Source organism: Bos taurus, chromosome 15 (assembly GCF_002263795.3).
Source record: "Bos taurus isolate L1 Dominette 01449 registration number 42190680 breed Hereford chromosome 15, ARS-UCD2.0, whole genome shotgun sequence".
NCBI classification, from domain to species: Eukaryota; Metazoa; Chordata; class Mammalia; order Artiodactyla; family Bovidae; genus Bos; species Bos taurus.
Window position 1 is genome coordinate 16,493,326 of NC_037342.1, and position 21,673 is coordinate 16,514,998.

Below are 21,673 nucleotides of genomic sequence, written 5' to 3' on the forward strand. Positions count from 1 at the left end.
TATACATATACATATGTCTGCACATATTGGCTTTGTTACTAAATTTTATTTAATGTCATTTTTCCAATACTTTTTAAAATTTTATAGTTCTTCATATTTAACTATGTTTTTTAAATCTTTGATCCTTTTAGTTCTGTAAGAGGTGTGTTACAGTTTACTAATGACATTTTATTTTTATTAAACTTTTTTATTGAATATTTTCTTGAATTTATTTTTATTTAATTTCTCTATGATTTTGCTCTTTTTTTCTCAGATCCATCTGTTTCTGAGAGAGATATATTAAAGTTTCTCACTGTAACCCAACTCAAATTTCCTCTATAGTTTTCTAGAGTTTTCTCATTAGATTAAGTTTAGATTTTAAAATGTGTCACACCCATATTGAAATATCATTCACATACAATAAAAATCACTCATTTAAACTGGGTTTTTAGATAAGTGTGCAGCTGATACCACAATCAATTTTGGAATATTTTATCACTTCATAAAGAAATCCTATACTCATTAGCAATCAATTCTTAATTGCTCATGCTTAGCATATTTACCTACGATTTTGCAGGTTTATGTCTCTTAGGTCTTATTTGTAAGTTGTGATTTTGTTGTATAATGGCTCTATCCTGATTAGCACTTTTAACCTTAATTTCACCTTGTTTGATATTAATACTCTTCTTCTGTGCTTTTATTCTTCTTCTAGTTTCTTGAAAATTTTTGTCTAACATTTATCTTCAATCATTTTTTAAAATCATCTTATTTTCTCTAATTTAAAAGTTATTATATATATATGAAATTCTTATATAATGGATTGAAAATTTCTGCCATTTGATTGGCATATTGATTTGTTTATACTTAATGCAATGCATAAATAATGGCTTCCTTTCTTCCTTAGTTAGCTTTCCTTTCTTGTTACTAAAGTTAGATCTGTGTGTATTCTTCATTTTTTAAAAACAAAATATCACTTATTTCCCTACTAAGAATATATTTTTTCTCTAGTTGTCAGATCCCATTTCAGTTCAGTTTAGTTCAGTTGCTCAGTCGTGTCTGACTCTTTGCGACCCCATGAACCACAGCACACCAGGCCTCCCTGTCCATCACCAACTCCCAGAGTTTACCCAAACTCATGTCCATTGAGTTGGTGATGCCATCCAGCCATCTCATCCTCTGTCGTACACTTCTCCCACCCTCAATCTTTCTCAGCATCAGGGACTTTTCATTTGTTTTTTAAATTTTATTTTATTTTTTAACTTTACAGTATTGTATTGGTTTTGCCATATATCAACATGACTCCGCCACAGGTATACACATGTTGCCCATCCTGAACCCTCCTCCCTCCTCCCTCCCCGTACCATCCCTCTGGGTCGTCCCAGTGCACCAGCCTTATCCAGCATCAGGATGCAGGATGCTTTTCAAATGAGTCAGTTCGTCACATCAGGTGGCCAAAGTATTAGAGTTTCAGCTTCAACATCAGTCCTTCCAATGAACACCCAGGACTGGTCTCCTTTAGGATGGACTGGTTGGATCTCTTTGCAGTCCAAGGGACTCTCAAGAGTCTTCTCCAACACCACAGTTCAAAAGCATCAATTCTTCGGCACTCAGCTTTCTTTATAGTCCAACTCACATCGATACATGACTACTGGAAAAACCATAGCCTTGACTAGACAGACCTTTGTTGACAAAGTAATATCTCTGCTTTTCACTATGCTGTCTAGGTTGGTCATAACTTTCCTTCCAAGGAATAAGCGTCTTTTAATTTCATGGCTGTCATTATCATCTGCAGTGATTTTGGAGCCCAGGAAATTAAAGTCAGCCACTCTTTCCACTGTTTCCCCATCTATTTGCCATGAAGTGATGGGACCGGATGCCATGATTTTAGTTTTCTGAATGTTGAGCTTTAAGCCAACTTTTTCACTCTCCTCTTTCACTTTCATCAAGAGGCTCTTTAGTTCTTCACTTTCTGCCATAGGGTGGTATCATCTGCATACCTGAGGTTATTGATATTTCTCCTGGAAATCTTGATTCCAGCTTGTGCTTCTTCCAGCCCAGTGTTTCTCATGATGTACTCTGCATGTAAGTTAAATAAGCAGGGTGACAATATACAGCCTTGACGAACTCCTTTTCCTATTTGGAACCAGCCTGTTGTACCTGTTGCATACAGGTTTCTCAAGAAAAAGAAATGCAAAAAAGCAAAATGGCTGCCCAAGGAGGCCTTAAAAATAGCTGTGAAAGGAAGAGAAGTGAAAAGGAAAGGAGAAAAGGAAAGATATACCCATTTGAATGTAGAGTTTCAAAGAATAGCAATGAGAGACAAGAAAGCCTTCCTCAGTGATCAGTGCAAAGAAATAGAGGAAAACAATAGAATGGAAAAGACTAGCGATCTCTTCAAGAAAATTAGAGATACCAAGGGAACATTTCATGCAAAGATGGGCACAATAAAGGACAGAAATGGTAGGGACCTAACAGAAGCAGAAGATATTAAGAAGAGGTGGCAAGAATACACAGAAGTGTACATTAAAGACCTTCACTACCTAGATAATCACGATGGTGTGATCACTCATACTCACCTAGAGCCAGACATCCTGGAATGGGAAGTCAAGTGAGCCTTAGGAAGCATCACTACGAACAAAAGTAGTGGAGGTGATGGAATTCCAGTTGAGCTATTTCAAATCCTGAAAGATGATGCTTTGAAAGTGCTGCACTCAATATGTCAGCAAATTTGGAAAACTCAGCAGTGGCCACGTGACTGGGAAAGGTCAGTTTTCATTCCAATCCCAAATAAAGGAAATGTCAAAGAATGCTCAAACTACCGCACAATTGCTCTAGGAAAATAATGCTCAAAATTCTCTAAGCCAGGCTTCAACAATACGTGAACCATGGACTTCCAGATGTTTAAGCTGGTTTTTAAAAAAGGCAGAGGAACCAGAGATCAAATTGCCAACATCCACTGGATCATTGAAAAAGCCAGAGAGTTCCAGAAAAACATCTATTTCTGCCTTATTGACAATGCCAACGCATTTGACTGTGTGGATCACAATAACTGTGGAAAGATCCCATTTATAAGAGGCCTTTAGAATTCTGTTAGTACTTTTTCTTTTCCCCCCTTCCCCATTGTTTCTTCCGGGCTTTCCTCATAACTCAGTTGGTAAAGCATCTGCCTTCAGTGCGAGAGACCTGGGTTCTATCTCTGGGTTGGGAACATCCCCTGGAGAAGGGAAAGGCTACCCACTCCAGTATTCTGGTCTGGAGAATTCCATGGACTATACAGTCCATGGGGTTGCAAAGAGTTGGACATGACTGAGCGACTTTCACTTTTGTTTTTTCTCAGCCTCCCAACTCTTGGGTATTGCTGAGGTTGTTTAGTTCCAGATTATCAATAAATTTACCTTGTAGTTGTCAATTGTTTCACTTTCTTCCTATTTCAATAATCTGTATTTATATTTGCATTACAAATTATCAACAACAACAAAAAGCTGTCATTGACAGATTGTGTGTTGCAGGGTTCATTGCTCCTTGATGTTTTTACTTTTTCCATCTTGTTTTTTACCAGAATACCTCCTCTGCATTTGTTGTTTGGTTAAAGTGTTTTCTCAGTTATTTTGGAATATCTGCCAGATATCTTGGCTGGTAATGAAACATTAGATTTACATTCTGTCAGTGTTCCAAATATATTATTTCACTATCATGTAGCTTTAAGAATTGCAGATAAGAATATGATTTTTAAGGTTTTTGAAAACTACTTGTTCTTTCCTGCAACTTAAAAGATTTTATCTCTGTATTTCAGGAACTTAAGCAGATATACAGTAAAATTTAGTTTACCTACACTTAAATATATGATATATGCTGTGTTCTATGGAAAGAAATGCCACACATACAATAAAGAAAGAAATTACCCTAAAATAGTAGAAACTTTCTGTTTAACCCTTCATAACCTTATATTAACTGTTCATTGATAAGAATCTTTCTTTTTTACTATTATCCCAACAGTTTTACTTATTTAATATTAAGTACTCAAGCTAAAAGTTTTTATCCCACCTCACCAAGGTGCAAATGAGACTGTATTGATAGCTCAGATTCAAAACAATTTTCCTTAAAATTACACTTTAGGAAGTGTGATTTATTTTGTCTTTCGTTGTTATTATTTAGACATACATAATCAGTTCAGTTCAGTTTAGTTGCTCAGTTGGGTCCAACTCTTTGAGACATCATGGAGTGCAGCACACCAGGCTACCCTGTCTACCAACTCCCAGAGCTTGCTCAAACTCATATCCATCGAGTTGGCGATGCCATCCAGACATTTCATCCTCTGTCGACCCCTTCTCCTCCTGCCTTCAATCTTTCCCAGCGTCAGGGTCTTTTACAATGAGTCAGTTCTTCACATTAGGTGGCCAAAGTATTGGTTTCAGGTTCAGCATCAGTCCTTCCAGTGAATATTCAGGACTGATTTCCTTTAGGATGGACTGGTTGGATTTCCTTGCAGTCCAAGGGACTCTCAAGAATTTTCTCCAACGCAGTTCTAAAGCATCAATTCTTTCAGTGCTCTTTCTTTCTTTATAGTCTCAACTCTCACATCCATACATGACCATGGAAAAACCATAGCTTTGACTAGATGGACCTTTGTTGCAAAGTAATGTCTCTGCTTTTTATTTTTTTATTTTTATTTTATTTTATTTTTTAACTTTACAATATTGTATTGGTTTTGCCATATATCGAAATGAATCCACCACAGGTATACATGAGTTTCCCATCCTGAACCCTCCTCCCTCCTCCCTCCCCATACCATCCCTCTGCGTCGTCCCAGTGCACCAGCCCCGAGCATCCAGTATCATGCATGGAACCTGGACTGGCAACTCGTTTCATATATGATATTATACATATTTCAATACCATTCTCCCAAATCATCCCACCCTCTCCCTCTCCCACAGAGTCCAGAAGACTGTTCTATATATCAGTGTCTCTTTTGCGGTCTCGTATACAGGATTATTGTTACCATTTTTCTAAATTCCATATATATGCATTAGTATACTGTATTGGTGTTTTTCTTTCTGGCTTACTTCACTCTGTATAATAGGCTCCAGTTTCATCCACCTCATTAGAACTGATTCAAATGTATTCTTTTTAATGGCTGAGTAATACTCCATTGTGTATATGTACCACCGCTTTCTTATCCATTCATCTGCTGATGGACAACTAGGTTGCTTCCATGTCCTGGCTATTATAAACAGTGCTGGGATGAACATTGGGGTACATGTGTCTCTTTCCCTTCTGGTTTCCTCAGTGTGTATGCCCAGCAGTGGGATTGCTGGATCATAAGGCAGTTCTATTTCCAGTTTTTTAAGGAAGCTCCACACTGTTCTCCATAGTGGCTGTGCTAGTTTGCATTCCCACCAACAGTGTAAGAGGGTTCCCTTTTCTCCACACCCTCTCCAGCATTTATTGCTTGTAGACTTTTGGATTGCAGCCATTCTGACTGGCGTGAAATGGTACCTCATAGTGGTTTTGATTTGCATTTCTCTGATAATGAGTGATGTTGAGCATCTTTTCATGTGTTTGTTAGCCATCTGTATGTCTTCTTTGGAGAAATGTCTATTTAGTTCTTTGGCCCATTTTTTGATTGCATCATTTATTTTTCTGGAATTGAGCTGTAAGAGTTGCTTTTATATTTTTGAGGTTAGTTGTTTGTCAGTTGCTTCGTTTGCTATTATTTTCTCCCATTCTGAAGGCTGTCTTTTCACCTTGCTTATGGTTTCCTTTGTTGTGCAGAAGATTTTAAGTTTAATTAGGTCCCATTTGTTTATTTTTGCCTTTATTTCCAATATTCTTGGAGGTGGGTCATAGAGGATCCTGCTGTGATGTATGTCAGAGAGTGTTTTGCCTATGTTCTCCTCTAGGAGTTTTATAGTTTCTGGTCTTACGTTTAGATCTTTAATCCATTTTGAGTTTCTTTTTGTGTATGGTGTTAGAAAGTGGTCTAGTTTCATTCTTTTACAAGTGGTGACCAGTTTTCCCAGCACCATTTGTTAAAGAGATTGTCTTTTCTCTATTGTATATTCTTGCCTCCTTTGTCAAAGATAAGGTGTCCATATGTGCATGGATTTATCTCTGGGCTTTCTATTTTGTTCCACTGATCGATATTTCTGTCTTTGTGCCAGAACCATACTGTCTTGATGACTGTGGCTTTGTAGTAGAGCCTAAAGTCAGGCAGGTTGATTCCTCCAGTTCCATTCTTCTTTCTCAAGATAGCTTTGGCTGTTCGAGGTTTTTTGTATTTCCATACAAATTGTGAAATTATTTGTTCTAGCTCTGTGAAGAACACCGTTAGTAGCTTCATAGGTATTGCATTGAATCTATAAATTGCTTTGGGTAGTATACTCATTTTCACTATATTGATTCTTCCAATCATGAACGTGGTATATTTCTCCATCTATTAGTGTCCTCTTTGATTTCTTTCACCACTGTTTTATAGTTTTCTATATATAGGTCTTTAGTTTCTTTAGGTAGATATATTCCTAAGTATTTTATTCTTTTCGTTGCAATGGTGAATGGAATTGTTTCCTTAATTTCTCTTTCTATTTTCTCATTATTAGTGTATAGGAATGCAAGGGATTTCTGTGTGTTGATTTTATATCCTGCAACTTTACTATATGCATTGATTAGCTCTAGTAATTTTCTGGTGAAGTCTTTAGGGTTTTCTATGTAGAGGATCATGTCATCTGCAAACAGGGAGAGTTTTACTTCTTCTTTTCCAATTTGGATTCCTTTTATTTCTTTTTCTGCTCTGATTGCTGTGGCCAAAACTTCCAAAACTATGTTGAATAGTAATGGTGAAAGTGAGCACCCTTGTTTTGTTCCTGACTTTAGAGGAAACGCTTTCAATTTTTCACCATTGAGGATAATGTTTGCTGTGGGTTTGTCATATATAGCTTTTATTATGTTGAGGTATGTTCCTTCTATTCCTGCTTTCTGGAGAGTTTTTATCATAAAAGGATGTTGAATTTTGTCAAAGGCTTTCTCTGCATCTATTGAGATAATCATATGGTTTTTATTTTTCAATTTGTTAATGTGGTGTATTACATTGACTGATTTGCGGATATTGAAGAATCCTTGCATCCCTGGGATAAAGCCCACTTGGTCATGGTGTATGATCTTCTTAATGTGTTATTGGATTCTGATTGCTAGAATTTTGTTAAGGATTTTTGCATCTATGTTCATCAGTGATATTGGCCTGTAGTTTTCTTTTTTTGTGGGATCTTTGTCAGATTTTGGTATTAGGGTGATGGTGGCCTCATAGAATGAGTTTGGAAGTTTACCTTCCTCTGCAATTTTCTGGAAGAGTTTGAGCAGGATAGGTGTTAGCCCTTCTCTAAATTTTTGGTAGAATTCAGCTGTGAAGCCGTCTGGACCGGGGCTTTTGTTTGCTGGAAGATTTTTGATTACAGTTTCAAAATCTGTGCTTGTGATGGGTTTGTTAAGATTTTCTCTTTCTTCCTGGTCCAGTTTTGGAAAGTTGTACTTTTCTAAGAATTTGTCCATTTCTTCCACGTTGTCCATTTTATTGGCATATAATTGCTGATACTAGTCTCTTATGATCCTTTGTATTTCTGTGTTGTCTGTTGTGATCTCTCCATTTTCATTTCTAATTTTATTGATTTGATTTTTCTCCCTTTGTTTCTTGATGAGTCTGGCTAATGGTTTGTCAATTTTATTTATCCTTTCAAAGAACCAGCTTTTGGCTTTGTTGATTTTTGCTATGGTCTCTTTTGTTTCTTTTGCATTTATTTCTGCCCTAATTTTTACGATTTCTTTCCTTCTACTAACCCTGGGGTTCTTCATTTCTTCCTTTTCTAGTTGCTTTAGGTGTAGAGTTAGGTTATTTAGTTGACTTTTTTCTTGTTTCTTGAGGTATGCCTGTATTGCTATGAACTTTCCCCTTAGGACTGCTTTTACAGTGTCCCACAGGTTTTGGGTTGTTGTGTTTTCATTTTCATTCATTTCTATGCAAATCTTGATTTCTTTTTTGATTTCTTCTGTGATTTGTTGGTTATTGAGCAGCGTGTTGTTTAGCCTCCATATGTTGGAATTTTTAATAGCTATTCTCCCGTAATTGTGATCTAATCTTACTGCATTGTGGTCAGAAAAGATGCTTGGAATGATTTCTATTTTTTTGAATTTACCAAGGCTAGATTTATGGCCCAGGATGTGATCTATCCTGGAGAAGGTTCCATGTGCGCTTGAGAAAAAGGTGAAATTCATTGTTTGGGGATGAAATGTCCTATAGATATCAATTATGTCTAACTGGTCTATTGTATCATTTAAAGTTTGTGTTTCGTTGTTAATTTTCTGTTTAGTTGATCTATCCATAAGTGTGAGTGGGGTATTAAAGTCTGCCACTATTATTGTGTTATTGTTAATTTCTCCTTTTATACTTGTTAGCATTTGTCTTATATATTGTGGTGCTCCCATGTTGGGTGAGAATATATTTATAATTGTTATATCTTCTTCTTGGATTGATCCTTTGATCATTATGTAGTGACCGTCTTTATCTCTTTTCACAGCCTTTGTTTTAAAGTCTATTTTATCTGATATGAGTATTGCTACTCCTGCTTTCTTTTGGTCCCTATTTGCATGGAAAATCCTTTTCCAGCCCTTCACTTTCAGTCTGTGTGTGTCCCCTGTTTTGAGGTGGGTCTCTTGTAGACAACATATGTAGGGGTCTTGTTTTTGTATCCATTCAGCCAGTCTTTGTCTTTTGGTTGGGGCATTCAACCCATTTACGTTTAAGGTAATTATTGATAAGTATGATCCCGTTCTCATTTACTTTATTGTTTTGGGTTCGAATTTATACACCCTTTTTGTGTTTCCTGTTTAAAGAATATCCTTTAGTATTTGTTGGAGAGCTGGTTTGGTGGTGCTGAATTCTCTAAGCTTTTGCTTGTCTGTAAAGCTTTTGATTTCTCCTTCATATTTGAATGAGATCCTTGCTGGGTACAATAATCTGGGCTATAGGTTATTTTCTTTCATCACTTTAAGTATGTCTTGCCATTCCCTCCTGGCTTGAAGAGTTTCTATTGAAAGATCAGCTGTTATCCTTATGGGAATTCCCTTGTGTGTTATTTGTTGTTTTTCCCTTGCTGCTTTTAATATTTGTTCTTTGTGTTTGATCTTTGTTAATTTGATTAATATGTGTCTTGGGGTGTTTCTCCTTGGGTTTATCCTGTTTGGGACTCTCTGGGTTTCTTGGACTTGAGTGATTATTTCCTTCCCCATTTTAGGGAATTTTTCAACTATTATCTCCTCAAGTATTTTCTCATGGTCTTTCTTTTTGTCTTCTTCTTCTGGAACCCCTATGATTCGAATGTTGTAGTGTTTAATATTGTCCTGGAGATCTCTGAGATTGTCCTCATTTCTTTTAATTCGTTTTTCTTTTTTCCTCTCTGATTCATTTATTTCTACCATTCTATCTTCTAATTCACTAATCCTAGCTTATGCCTCTGTTATTCTACTATTTGTTGCCTCCAGAGTGTTTTTGATCTCATTTATTGCATTATTCATTATATATTGACTCTTTTTTATTTCTTCTAGGTCCTTGTTTAACCTTTCTTGCATCTTCTCAATCCTTATCTCCAGGCTATTTATCTGTGATTCCATTTTGATTTCAGGATTTTGGATCAATTTCACTATCATTATTTGGAATTCTTTATCAGGTAGATTCCCTATCTCTTCCTCTTTTGTTTGGTTTGGTGGGCATTTATCCTGTTCCTTTACCTGCTGGGTATTCATTCCTCTGTCTCTTCATCTTCTTTAAATTGCTGAGTTTGAGGTGTCCTTTCTGTATTCTGGCAGTTTGTGGAATTCTCTTTATTGTGGTGTTTCCTCGCTGTGTGTGGGTTTGTACAGGTGGCTTGTCAAGGTTTCTTGGTTAGGGAAGCTTGTGTCGGTGTTCTGGTGGGTGGAGCTGGATTTCTTCTCTCTGGAGTGCAGTGCAGTGTCCAGTAATGAGTTATGAGATGTCTATGGTTTTGGGGTGACTTTGGGCAGCCTGTATCTTGGAGCTCAGGGCTGTGTTCCTGTGTTGCTGGAGAATTGGCTTGGTATGTCTTGCCCTGGAACGTGTTGGCCCTTGTGTGGTGCTCGGTTTCAGTGTAAGTATGAAGGCGTTTGATGAGCTCCTGTCAATTAATGTTCCCTGAAGTCAGGAGTTCCCTGGAGTCAGGGTTTGGACTTAAGCCTCCTGCTTCCAGTTATCGGTCTTATTTTTACAGTAGTTTCAAAACTTCTCCTTCTATACAGCACCATTGATAAAACATCTAGGTTAAAGATGAAAAGTTTCTCCACCATGAGGGTCACCCAGAGAGGTTCACAGCATTACATGGAGAAGAGAAGAGGGAGGAGGGAGTTACAGGTGACCCAAATGAGATGAGGTGGAATCAATAGAGGAGAGAGCGGGCTATCCAGTAATCACTTCCTTATGTGCACTCCACAACTGGACCGCTCAGAGATGTTCACAGAGTTATACAGAGAAGAGAAGAAGGAGGAAGGAGACAGAGGTGGCCAGGAGGATAAAAGGGGGGAATGAAAAGGAGAGAGACAGATCCAGCCAGTAATCAGTTCCCTAAGTGTTCTCCACTGTCTGGAACACACATAAATTCACTGAGTTGGGTAGAGTAGAGAGGGGTTAGGGAGGAGACACAGGCGACCTGGTAGAGAAAAAGGAGAGTCCAAAGCGGGAGAGAGCAGTCAAGCCAGTAATCTCGCTCCCTAGGAAAAAATGGGTACTGAAGATTGGGTTCTTAAAGGTACAAAATTGGTAACAAATACATAAAAGCAAAAATCAAAAATCTAGAGTAGAGTTTGGAATTTCAAAAATACAATGTTAAAGAAAAGAAGAAGGAAAAGAAAGAGAAAAAGAGAAAAAAAAAGTCACAAAAATTATAAAGGAAATATAGGTACAAAATTGATAACAAATACCAAAAAGCAAAAGTTAAAAATCTGGAGTAGACTTTAGAATTTCAAAAATACAATGTTAAAGAAGAGAAGAAGAAAGAGAAAAAACAAACAAACAAAAACAAACAAAGTCACAAAAATTATAAGGAAAATATAGGTACAAAATTGATAACAAATACCAAAAGCATAAATTAAAAATCTAGAGTAGAGTTTGGAATTTCAGATATGCAATGTTAAAGAAAAGAAGAGAAAGAGAAAAAAGAAAAAAAAAAGTCACAAAAATTATTTAAAAAAATAGGTACAAAATTGATAACAAATACCAAAAAGCTAAAATTAAAAATCTAGAGTAGAGTTTGGAACTTCAAAAATACAATGTTAAAGAAAAGAAGGAAAAAAAAAAAAAAACAAGGTCACAAAAATTATAAAAAATATATATATGAAGTTTGCTTTTAAAAAAAAAGTGGAGTTTTTTTTTTTTTGCAAATTAATAGTAGGTTATAAAAGTGAAAATTAAAGGAGTAATAGAGGACTTAAAATTTTTTTGAAAATTAAAAAAAAAGAAAGAATGATCATAAAATAGAAAAAATATATCTAGGACTTTCTCTGGTGTTGTTGTGGGTATTCTGGGGTCAGTTCATTTTTGGCTAGTTCCTTGGTCCGGCTTATATTTCTCAAGATCTATAGGGCCCTTCCTATGTAGTCGGTACTAACCACAGGGTTTTAATCTATTGCCTGTAGCTTCCAAGGCGGTTCCCTCTGTTATAGCTTCTTCTGTTTGCTGGCCTCTTCAGTGTCTGGTTTCCGCCCTGACACAAAGGGGACGGTGGAGGACACTTTTTTTTTTTTTAGGCTCACTTGTTCAGTCACGCTGTGGGGAAGGAGGGACGCTGCAAACAAATAACACTGGCGTGTGCTCGCAGTGCCTCAGCCACACTGGGCCTGCCCCCGCTCACGGCATGTGTAGCCTCCCTGCCCACACTGCTCAGGCTCTAGGTTGCTCCACTGGGAACTATCCAAGGCCGGCCCAGGGCTGCTTGCACCTCCCAGGTCTAAGCCGCTCAGGTTCAGGCACTCGGGTAGTCCTCAGAGGCGCAGACTCAGTTGGGCCTGTGTTTTGTGCCCTTCCCAGGTCCGAGCAGCTCAGGTGATGAGGTGTTTTGTGAACACGATTGCTGCGACTTATTGCCTCCTCGCAGCTTGGTTATCTAGGTGTACAACCGGCACACCTTCTCAGGCGGATGTTGACAGTCCAGAACCCCAAGAAGTTTTAGTTAGCAAAGAAGCCTGCTTACAGTTTTGTAGATAATGTCTCTCTGGGGCTGTGATTGCCCCCTTCTGGCTCTGGCTGCCTGTCACCGGAGGGGGATGGTCTGCAGCCAGCCATCTCTGTTCAGTCCTTTGTTCTGTGCGCAGGTCTGGTGGTGTCTTAGGTTAGGGCTGGCTTTTTGCGTGGTAGATATCCCACAGTCTGGTTTTCTAGCCCAAATTATTTCGCTCAGATATCGTTCAGGGTATTCAGGCCAGACCTTACTCTAAGCGGTGCAGCCTGTGCCGCGCCTCCCTGCCCAGCCCCCGCTTGCTAGTGGTGTGGGCAGGCTTCTGCACTGCTTCTCCGCTGGGGGAGTTACCGTAGGGCTCGTAATCTGTGGGTTTTAATTGTTTGTTTATTTTTCTTCCCTGTTATGTTGCCCTCTGTGCTTCCAAGGTTCGGCACAGATTCGGCAGTGAGAATGTTTCCTGGTGTTTGGAAACTTCTCTCTTTTTAAGACTCCCTTCCCAGGAAGGAGCTCCATCCCCTCCCTCTTTTGTCTTTTTTTTGTCCTTTATATTTTTTCCTACCTTCTTTCGAAGACAATGGGTTGCTTTTCTGGGTGGCTGATGTCCTCTGCCGGCATTCAGAAGTTGTTTTGTGGAATTTACTCGGCGTTTAAATGTTCTTTTGATGAATTTGTGGGGGAGAAAGTGTTCTCCCCGTCCTATTCCTCTGCCATCTTAGCTCCTCCTCCTCTGCTTTTTAATATGCTGTTGAGGTTTGTCATAGCTTTTTTTCCAAGGAGCAAGCATCAAGCATATTTAATTTTAGGGCTTCCCTGGTGGCTCAGATAGAATCTGCATGCAATGAGGGAGACCTGGGTTTGATCCCTGGGTTGAGAAGATCTCCTGGAGAAAGGAAAGGCTACCTACTCCAGTATTCTGGTCTGGAGAATTCCATGGACTGTATAGTCCATGGGGTCGCAAAGAGGTGGACATGTCTGAGACATGTAACTCCAGTCCTTAAACTCTGGGATGTAGAGACTTATTTATTTGTAACTTGTCATGGCACTAGAGTTATATTCTTAAAAAGTGTCATCTGGGTTTCAAACATAGTTGAAAAATGTCTTATTGTCTTGCTAGATAAAATAATTTTTCTTGAAAAATACTGTAAGCTGTCACTTATATGTGGAATCTAAAAAAGCCAAACTCATATAGAGAGTAGAATGGTGGTTCCTGGGACTCTAGGGGAAATGGGGAGCTATTCTAAATTCCAGTTAGAAGGTGACTAAGTTTTGGAGATCTAATGCATTGCATTTTGATTATAGTTAACAATTGTGCGTTATACATTGAAAATTAAGAGCAGATTTTATTTTTTTTATTTATTTTTTTGCTAGGGCATGTCCTTTATTAAGGCTTTTGATACACATCATGAAATTGCCTTCCAGTGTACTACTTTGTATTTCTATTAGCAGTACAGGTGCTAGTTAAAAGTGACATGATTGTTTGTTTGTTTTAAATATTCTCACCTCAAAAGAAGAAATTGTAGTTATATGAAATGGCAGAGGTTCAAACTAATGGTACAGTGCTAATCATTTTGCAGTATTTAAGTCTATCAAATCAACACTTTGTAAACCTTAAACTTGCACCATGTTTATATCTCAATAAAGCTGGGACAATTGTTTAAGAAGATAGTTATTTCCTTAAAATGTTGAAATCTCTTGAACTTGAAATACAGTTGTGGTATCATCTTCATAATGGCAAGAATCAAAGAGGAACTGAACTAAAGAGCCTCTTGATGAGGGATAAGAGAAGAGTGAAAAAGCTGGCTTAAAATGAAACATTCAAGAAACTAAGATCATGGCATCCAATCCATTACTTCATGGCAAATAGATGTGGAAACAGTGGCAGAGTTTATTTTCTTGGGCTCCAAAAATCATTTCCAGGCTTCTCAGGTGTCACTGGTGATAAGAACCCGCCTGCCAATGCAGGAGACACAAGAGACATGGGTTTGATCCCTGGGTCCGAAAGATCCCCTGAAGGAAATGGCAACTGACTCCAGTATTCTTGCCTGGAGAAGCCCATGGACAGAAGAGCCTATAGAGGAGCCTGGTAGGCTATAGTCCATATGGTCACAAAGAGTTGGACACAACTGAAGCGACTGTTAAGTTGGATACAACTGAAATGACACACACACACACACACACACACACACACACACACACACACACACACACAGATCACTGGATGGTGACTGCAGCCATAAAATTAAAAGACACTTGCTCCTTGGAAGAAAAAGTATGACAAACCTAGACAGTGTATTAAAAAAATAGAGACACTACTTTGCTGATAAAAGTCCATATAGTCACAGCTATGGTTTTTCCAGTAGTTATGTATGGATGTGTGCGTTGGACTGTAAATAAGGCTGAGCACCAAAGAACTGATGCTTTCAAATGGTGGTTCTGGAGAAGACTCTTGAGAGACCCTTAGACTGCAAGAAGATAAAACCAGTAAATCCTAAAGGAGATCAACCCTGAATATTCTTTGGAAAGACTGATGTTGAAACTGAAACTCCAATACTTTGGCCACCTGATGTGAAGAGCCAACTCATTGGAAAAGACCTTGATGCTGGGAAAGACTGAGGGCAGGAGGAGAAGGGGGTGACAGAGGATGAGATGGTTGGATGGCATCACTGACTCGATGGACATGGGTTTGAGCAAGATCTGGGAGATGGTGAAGGACAGGGAAGCCTGGTGTGCTGCAATCCATGGGTTTGTAAAGAGTTGGACACAACTTAGCGATTGAACAATAACAACAAAAGTCAGGCAGAATGCTAGGCATTGATGATATATCAGTGAGCAAGACATGCATTTTTTTCTGCCATGCAAATGTTTTACTCATTTAATATTGTACACAATATCACAGTTTACTACACATCATCTAGTATTAGACAGACTTCACTTTGAGACCTGGGTCTGTTACCTACAATTGTATGAACATGGTCAAGTTTCTTAGCATTCCTCGCTTTTAAAATGAGAGGCATTAAAAGTATCCACTTAATGGGAGTTTTTAAAAGTATATCTATAAAAATATTTGGCATACCACTTGGCACTGATTTCTGCATTCTTACTGGAACTACCTAATTTAATGAATATAATCTTATAGACTTTGCAGCATTTCTTTGGTATCTTTGACTCTACTCTTTTCACTCTGAAGTCCAACTTCTACATTGCTGATTAATTAGCAACTCATCCCAATACCCCTTTTCCCCAACCATTTCACACTTACTTCTTGCCCTCCTCTGACTATGCTGGGCTCTTCCACCTCCCTGCTTCATTCATATTTCATTACCACCTGTCTTCTAGAGTTCTTGTTCTCTCCTTGTTGGCCTTCTGAACATATACTTTTTCTACGAATTGCTTGTCAAACTCTATCTCCTTGAGGAGAAAGTCAGACATTCGTTTTCTCCATATTTCCATAGCTCCTGTGTGCCTGTTATAGTCGAGTCATTTGTAACTTAATTATCTGTGGGGGCCCATGAGATAAAAGGCTATGTCTTGTTGTCTTGGTATCCTTTGGTGTGGCACAAGTGTAGCTTGATTCTAGATGAATGTTTAGTTTCTATGAATGAATACTTAGTCACCCTGTGTTAGGCATTATGCTGGTGATAGTATGCACTTATGTATGCCCCAAGAGGTACACAATGTGAAGTTGGATGAGGAACATAAGATTCATGCAATGGATGAATGTACTATTTCATTTACAATTAAAGGGTGTCAGATTTAGCCTATTCATTGTTTTGAAGAGATAAATTAACAGTTATTTAAAATTTTTGGAATTTCCCTGATGGTCCAGTGGTTGAAAATCTGTCTTTCAATGCCGGGGATGTGTGTTTGATCCCATATGACATGGGGTAGGTAACTAAAACCGCCGCAACTACTGAGCCTGTGTGCTGCAATGAAAGATCCCGTGTGCCGTGCCGCAACTATGACCTGACACAGCCAAATAAATAAAGTTTAAAAAAAATATTCTTTCAACTTACCTGTTAGTGAAAACAGTTTCTTTGTAAGTTTTGCTCCTTTAAGGAATGTATTTTTATATACCCAAATTTCAAACTGTCCTAGCTTCTTATGGTATAGGTAGATGAGCATTATCTCTATGTTTCAAGTGATTTACTATAATTAGAGGGTGTGCTTCAATCATGAGTGGAATCTTGCATGTGACACTGAACTAAACCACTTGCTCTGTGCTTTCTAAATTTTGAGATGTTTAATGTAGACGTCTTGGGCAACGGATCATAGCATTTTGCAAAAGCTGAAGTGATCGTTCCTTAGTTTTAATTTTTCAAGTTGTAAGAATTTTTTTCTTTTATCAGCTTGCACAGTTTAACAAGTGTGAAACCAAAAATATTTATTAGTTTATTTATTTTTGTTTTTATTTATTTATTTTACTATTTACATATGTATTTTCTTTTTTTAATTTTTTAATTTTATTTTTTAGCTTTACAATATTGTATTGGTTTTACCATATATCAACATGAATCCGCCACACACGTGTATTAGTTTATTTAATATGGTAGTGTGTATAGAATTGCTATGTATAGTATTTGCATATAGTATTCAAAATAATTTAATTTTTATTTATTGATACAAGTCATGTTAGCACAATGGTAGTCCTTAACATTATCATTTGAGTCTTAACCATTGTATCTCAAGTTCAGAAGTGCTTTTTAGAGCAACAAGAATTTCAAGTTCATAGACCGCTGTGCTTACAAAGTAGTTTTTAATTTGTTGCCTCTAGTGAATTATACTTACTTGTTATTTTCTGGATGATTTTGGGTGACTGTGGCATTGGAAATAGGACATAAGCTTACTTTTTTAAAATCTGTGTTCTTAACAATTGTGAGAGTATTTTTAATGTTATGAAAGATGCAAGTTAGAAGAAATTCTCATTTTCTCACCTGTGCATGAAGACCCTAAGTCCTTTTAAGATACAAATCTTCAAAATATAGAAGAAAGCCTTGGGATATTGTCAGTGGTGCATGGAGTTTTGTTGTTCAGCAATGTAGTTAGATTATAACAATTTTATTTACAATGAATTTCATATTTAATAAGAATTAAATACTAAATTAAGAAGATCAAACCAGTCAATCCTAAAGGAAATCAACCCTGAATATTCACTGAAAGAACTGATGCTGAAGCTGAAGCTCCAATACTGTGGCCACCTAATGCAAAGAGTTGACTCGTTACAAAAGACCCTGTTGTTGGGAAAGATTGAAGACAAGAGAAGGGGATGACAGAGGATGAGATGTTTGGATGGCATCACCTTCTCAGTGGACGTGAGTTTGAGCAAGCTCTGGGAGATGGTGAAGGACAGGGAAGCCTGGCATGCTGCAGTCCATGGGGTCACAAAGAGTCGGACATGACTGAGTGACTGAACAACAACAAGAAATTAATAATTAAAAAAAAATATCAACAGTGAATATTGTCATTAAAGGAACATAAGTTTAATTTGTATTAGAATTTTTTAGTTACAGTATAGTGGTGATGATGTAAGGATTTTAGCAAGAAGTTTTAAGGAAGGGCATTTCAGACAGCTAGTAATCAAACCAGGAGATAATGGTTTATAATCCAACAGAGAAGAGAGATTTAGGAGGAAGAGAAGATGAACACTGTCAAACTAAAGGGAAAAAAAGCAACCAAAGTTAAATAAGATAAGGACAAAATATGATATATTGGATTAGCTAATTACAAAAGCAGTTTCAAGGGAGCAGTTGGAGAAGGAGCCAGATTGCAGTGAATATAATCTATCTTGTTTTTTTTCATTCACACTTGAGAACTAGACAGAAAATTGCTATTATTATCAATTCTGACTGGCATTATTGTTAGTGAATACAACATATGTTGAAGTTCAGTCTTGTAACATGACAATATGAGATGAGTGGTGATGTTTTTATCCTAGCAGGTGACTTTCTAAGCTTCTGTCAAATATATTAAACTAAAATATATGTGAAATACTAATAAAGATACTGTTTTTAGCTTAGACTTTCTACTTCTTGATTAACATGAATTTTAAGAACTTCTTTTTCAAACCAACCTCTTAACTTGGCTCTCACAATATTTAGACTCTATAGTAAGCTTTCAAAAATATATAATATATTTAGACTATGTTTTATAACTATATTACTGACTCTGTTTTATCCCCTCACTTCTGGATGGGGAGAACTTATAGGGAATAGCAAACTAAGCCATGGACAACATAGACTGGTTTGCATTCTAACAGGACACTAGCAAAGGGACCTGGCTTTTCCTGTCAGATTTTTGGGACCTCGTTATAAGATGAGATAGATAAGAAACAAAATATGAGTATATGTAGACAACATATAACTGATTTCAGCCAAAGTCAAAGAAGAAGCAACAGGGTAACTCTACAAAGAAGGTTTATTTGCGATACAAACTCAACTCTTTCATCTGTGCAGTGTTCTTCCTCAGGGTGGATCTTACTATTGATAGATCATATATGATCCTGCTTGAAATTACTATATAATGCATTGTGTATATTTATTTATCATTATAATTCCATTATTAAAAGGTAGATTTCCTTTTGCCATGGCATCTGGGAATAAGTATGAATTGAGAAAACAAAGACTTTTAACTCTGTCTGGTCAGATTCCTTTTCTAGTTTTGTCTGCTTTAGTTTTTGTGAATGAAAGAATGAATGCAGATCATTCCACAGTTTTAATTCCTTATTTTGTCCCTTCCTTCCTGGGGTCTAGCTGACCTGCATGTTTTCTTTGAGATTACTATTGTAACTTAAGCAATTCTGTTTGTTCAAGATAACCTGGTGCTTGTCTCTGCTTGTGTACCATAGAGTCCCTCTCTGGTTATATTTCCCATTTAGCAAATGAATTGTGATAATTAAAATAATAATATTGAGTGGACATAATAGCCTCTTAAAAATTATTCAATGGTGAAGGAAATTGCTAAGTAAAATATAATATTCATGGTAATTACAGAAAATGGGATATAATATTGAAAAACAGCTAGATTAGCAGCTTTTAAAAAGATCATGCTCCACGGGTTGAGGGGACCCAGGAATGAATAGGTGGAGCACAACGGATTTTAAGGCAGCAAAACTACTCTGCATGATAGTAAAATGGTGGGCACATATTATTACACATTTGTCAAAACTCAAGGATATATAACATCAAGAGTGAAAATTATGAACTTTGTTTTAAAGTAAACAATGAACTTTGGATGATAATGTTATATAAATATAGGTTCATTGATTGTAACAAATGTACCACTGTAGTGTACAATATCAATAGTTTCCAGGGGAGGAGGTTGTGTGCAGGAAGTGAATGGGGGTACATGGACAATATATTTATATTCAACTAAGTTTTCCTATGTATCTAAAACTACTCTAAAAATATTTAAAATCAAACAACAACAAAATGTTTATGCTCATTAACATCTTAGAAGCATCTAGAAGATGAACTGAAATTTACTTTCTCTAAATCAAAATGAATGACTTAACCTATTGGGGAAATTTGTGTACCCAAGGGGACTGCTTCTCTTGCTTTGGTCACTAGCTACTCTTCTGATAAACATTTAAGAAGCTATAAATTCAATTACTTGTATTATATCTTTTTAACATTTGCTTCCATTTACCCCTAGGTTTGAAGTTTGAGGAAATCCAAGAAAGATTTGGTGAGGAGTTCTTTAATATATGCTTTGATGACAATGAGAGAGTCCTTCGAGCTGTAGGTGGCACATTGCAGGACTTTTTTAATGGCTTTGATGCTTTGTTGGAACATATTAGAACTTCTTTTGGAAAACAGGCCACTCTAGAGTCACCATCATTCCTATGCAAAGAGCTCCGTGAAGGTACTCTTATACTCCACTACTTCCACCCTCACCACATTGTGGGGTTTGCAATGCTTGGAATGATTAAGGCTGCGGGAAAGAAGATCTATCGGCTGGACGTGGAAGTGAACCAGGTCGCTGAGAAACTGTGCTCTGATGGTTCAAACCCAGGCAATTGTAATGGCCTCGCTTTCCTTATCAGACAATGTGAAAATGCTAATATCACGAAGAACCTTCCTCAGGGAACATCCCAAGTTCCTGCGGACCTCAGAATTAGCATCAACACCTTCTGCAGAGCCTTCCCTTTTCACTTGATGTTTGACCCCCACATGTCAGTCCTTCAGCTGGGGGAAGGCCTAAGGAAGCAGCTCCGATGTGACACTCACAAAGTGCTCAAGTTTGAGGACTGCTTTGAGATCATTTCTCCGAAGGTTAATGCCACCTTCGAAAGGGTTCTGCTGCGCCTGTCCACCCCATTTGTGATTAGGACCAAGCCTGAGGCTTCTGGCACTGAGAATAAAGACAAGGTAAGTGGCCATGTTGATATGGGTGATAGGAACTGGGAGATTTCATAATTCTTTTAGTATATTACATGCTGGCGGTACTTATAATTATTTAGGCAAGAGAACCTAGAGTGCCATTTAGAAAATTACTGGTTTCTGGATATATATAAAAAGACTTGACCCTATTCCCAGCAATTTTGCATATTGTCTGCCTGTTTCATTAATCTATTTCATCACATAAAAAGCAGACATTTATTATTACTAGCCATAGTAATTACAAAAATGATAGGATTTACTAAAGACCTGATACTATAAATCCACGAATATTTCCACTGATTGAGTCAAGCTCTGAGAGAAATAGTAAGACTCATTTCAACATTGTGGGAATTGCTTGCCTTATCCTTAAATAAATATAAGTAAAAGCTAGCTACACTTTGATATGTTATGTTCTAAATTTCACAACCTAGGAACTCTGGTTTACATCCTATTTTTCTTAATATGCAGAACAATATATTAAGTGCCTATATCAAAATTTATAATTAAATTTTAGTGTTAAAAAAGAAACATTTCTTTAGAACATTTTCACTCCTTGAGAGAATACACTGGAATTATTCTATTTTTTTAATTTAAGGAATATTAAAGCTGTGGTTTTGCTTTCTAGAAGTATAGTATTTGGCTAGGAGGGTTTGAAGCATTTTGGGCCTTAAAATTGAAGTTAATATTATTGAAAATGTGCTTAAAGTAAAATACATTGTTGTCAATGTTGATTGCTTTATAGATTTTATAGATTTTAGAACAATTAATTTAATTTAAAGTTACTGCTTCAAGTTTTCCCCCCTATATTTCATCTGGCTTGTATGTCTATTTAATTTGTATGTCACAGTACGAAATAGACACAATGAGAGGATGACTCAAATGTCAAGGCCCCCTGCAAGTTCCAATAATAGGAAACTGCTCATTAAGAAGATCCAATTATAATTTAAATATGTTAGTGGTGGTTTAAAAATAAACCAGCAATAGACAGCATTTTTATTTAAAATAGGGATAGCAGTCCTCTTGTTCTGTTTACATTTCTGCTTATTCACCTGGGTTTGCTAGAATGCGACATTCAGGAGGCTACAG

General features: G+C 37.1%; 1 protein-coding gene across 3 annotated transcripts in view; it reads left to right on the plus strand.

Annotated features, from left to right (window-relative positions):
* The window catches only part of GUCY1A2 (guanylate cyclase 1 soluble subunit alpha 2), a 586,113-nt gene that overhangs the window by 219,652 nt on the left and 344,788 nt on the right, over positions 1 to 21,673 (plus strand). For all 3 annotated transcript variants that reach the window (XM_059874953.1, XM_059874952.1, NM_001191341.1), the window contains one exon: positions 19,860 to 20,575. In XM_059874953.1, the coding sequence (XP_059730936.1) occupies positions 19,860 to 20,575 (716 nt within the window). The remainder of the gene's footprint in view (positions 1 to 19,859; positions 20,576 to 21,673) is intronic.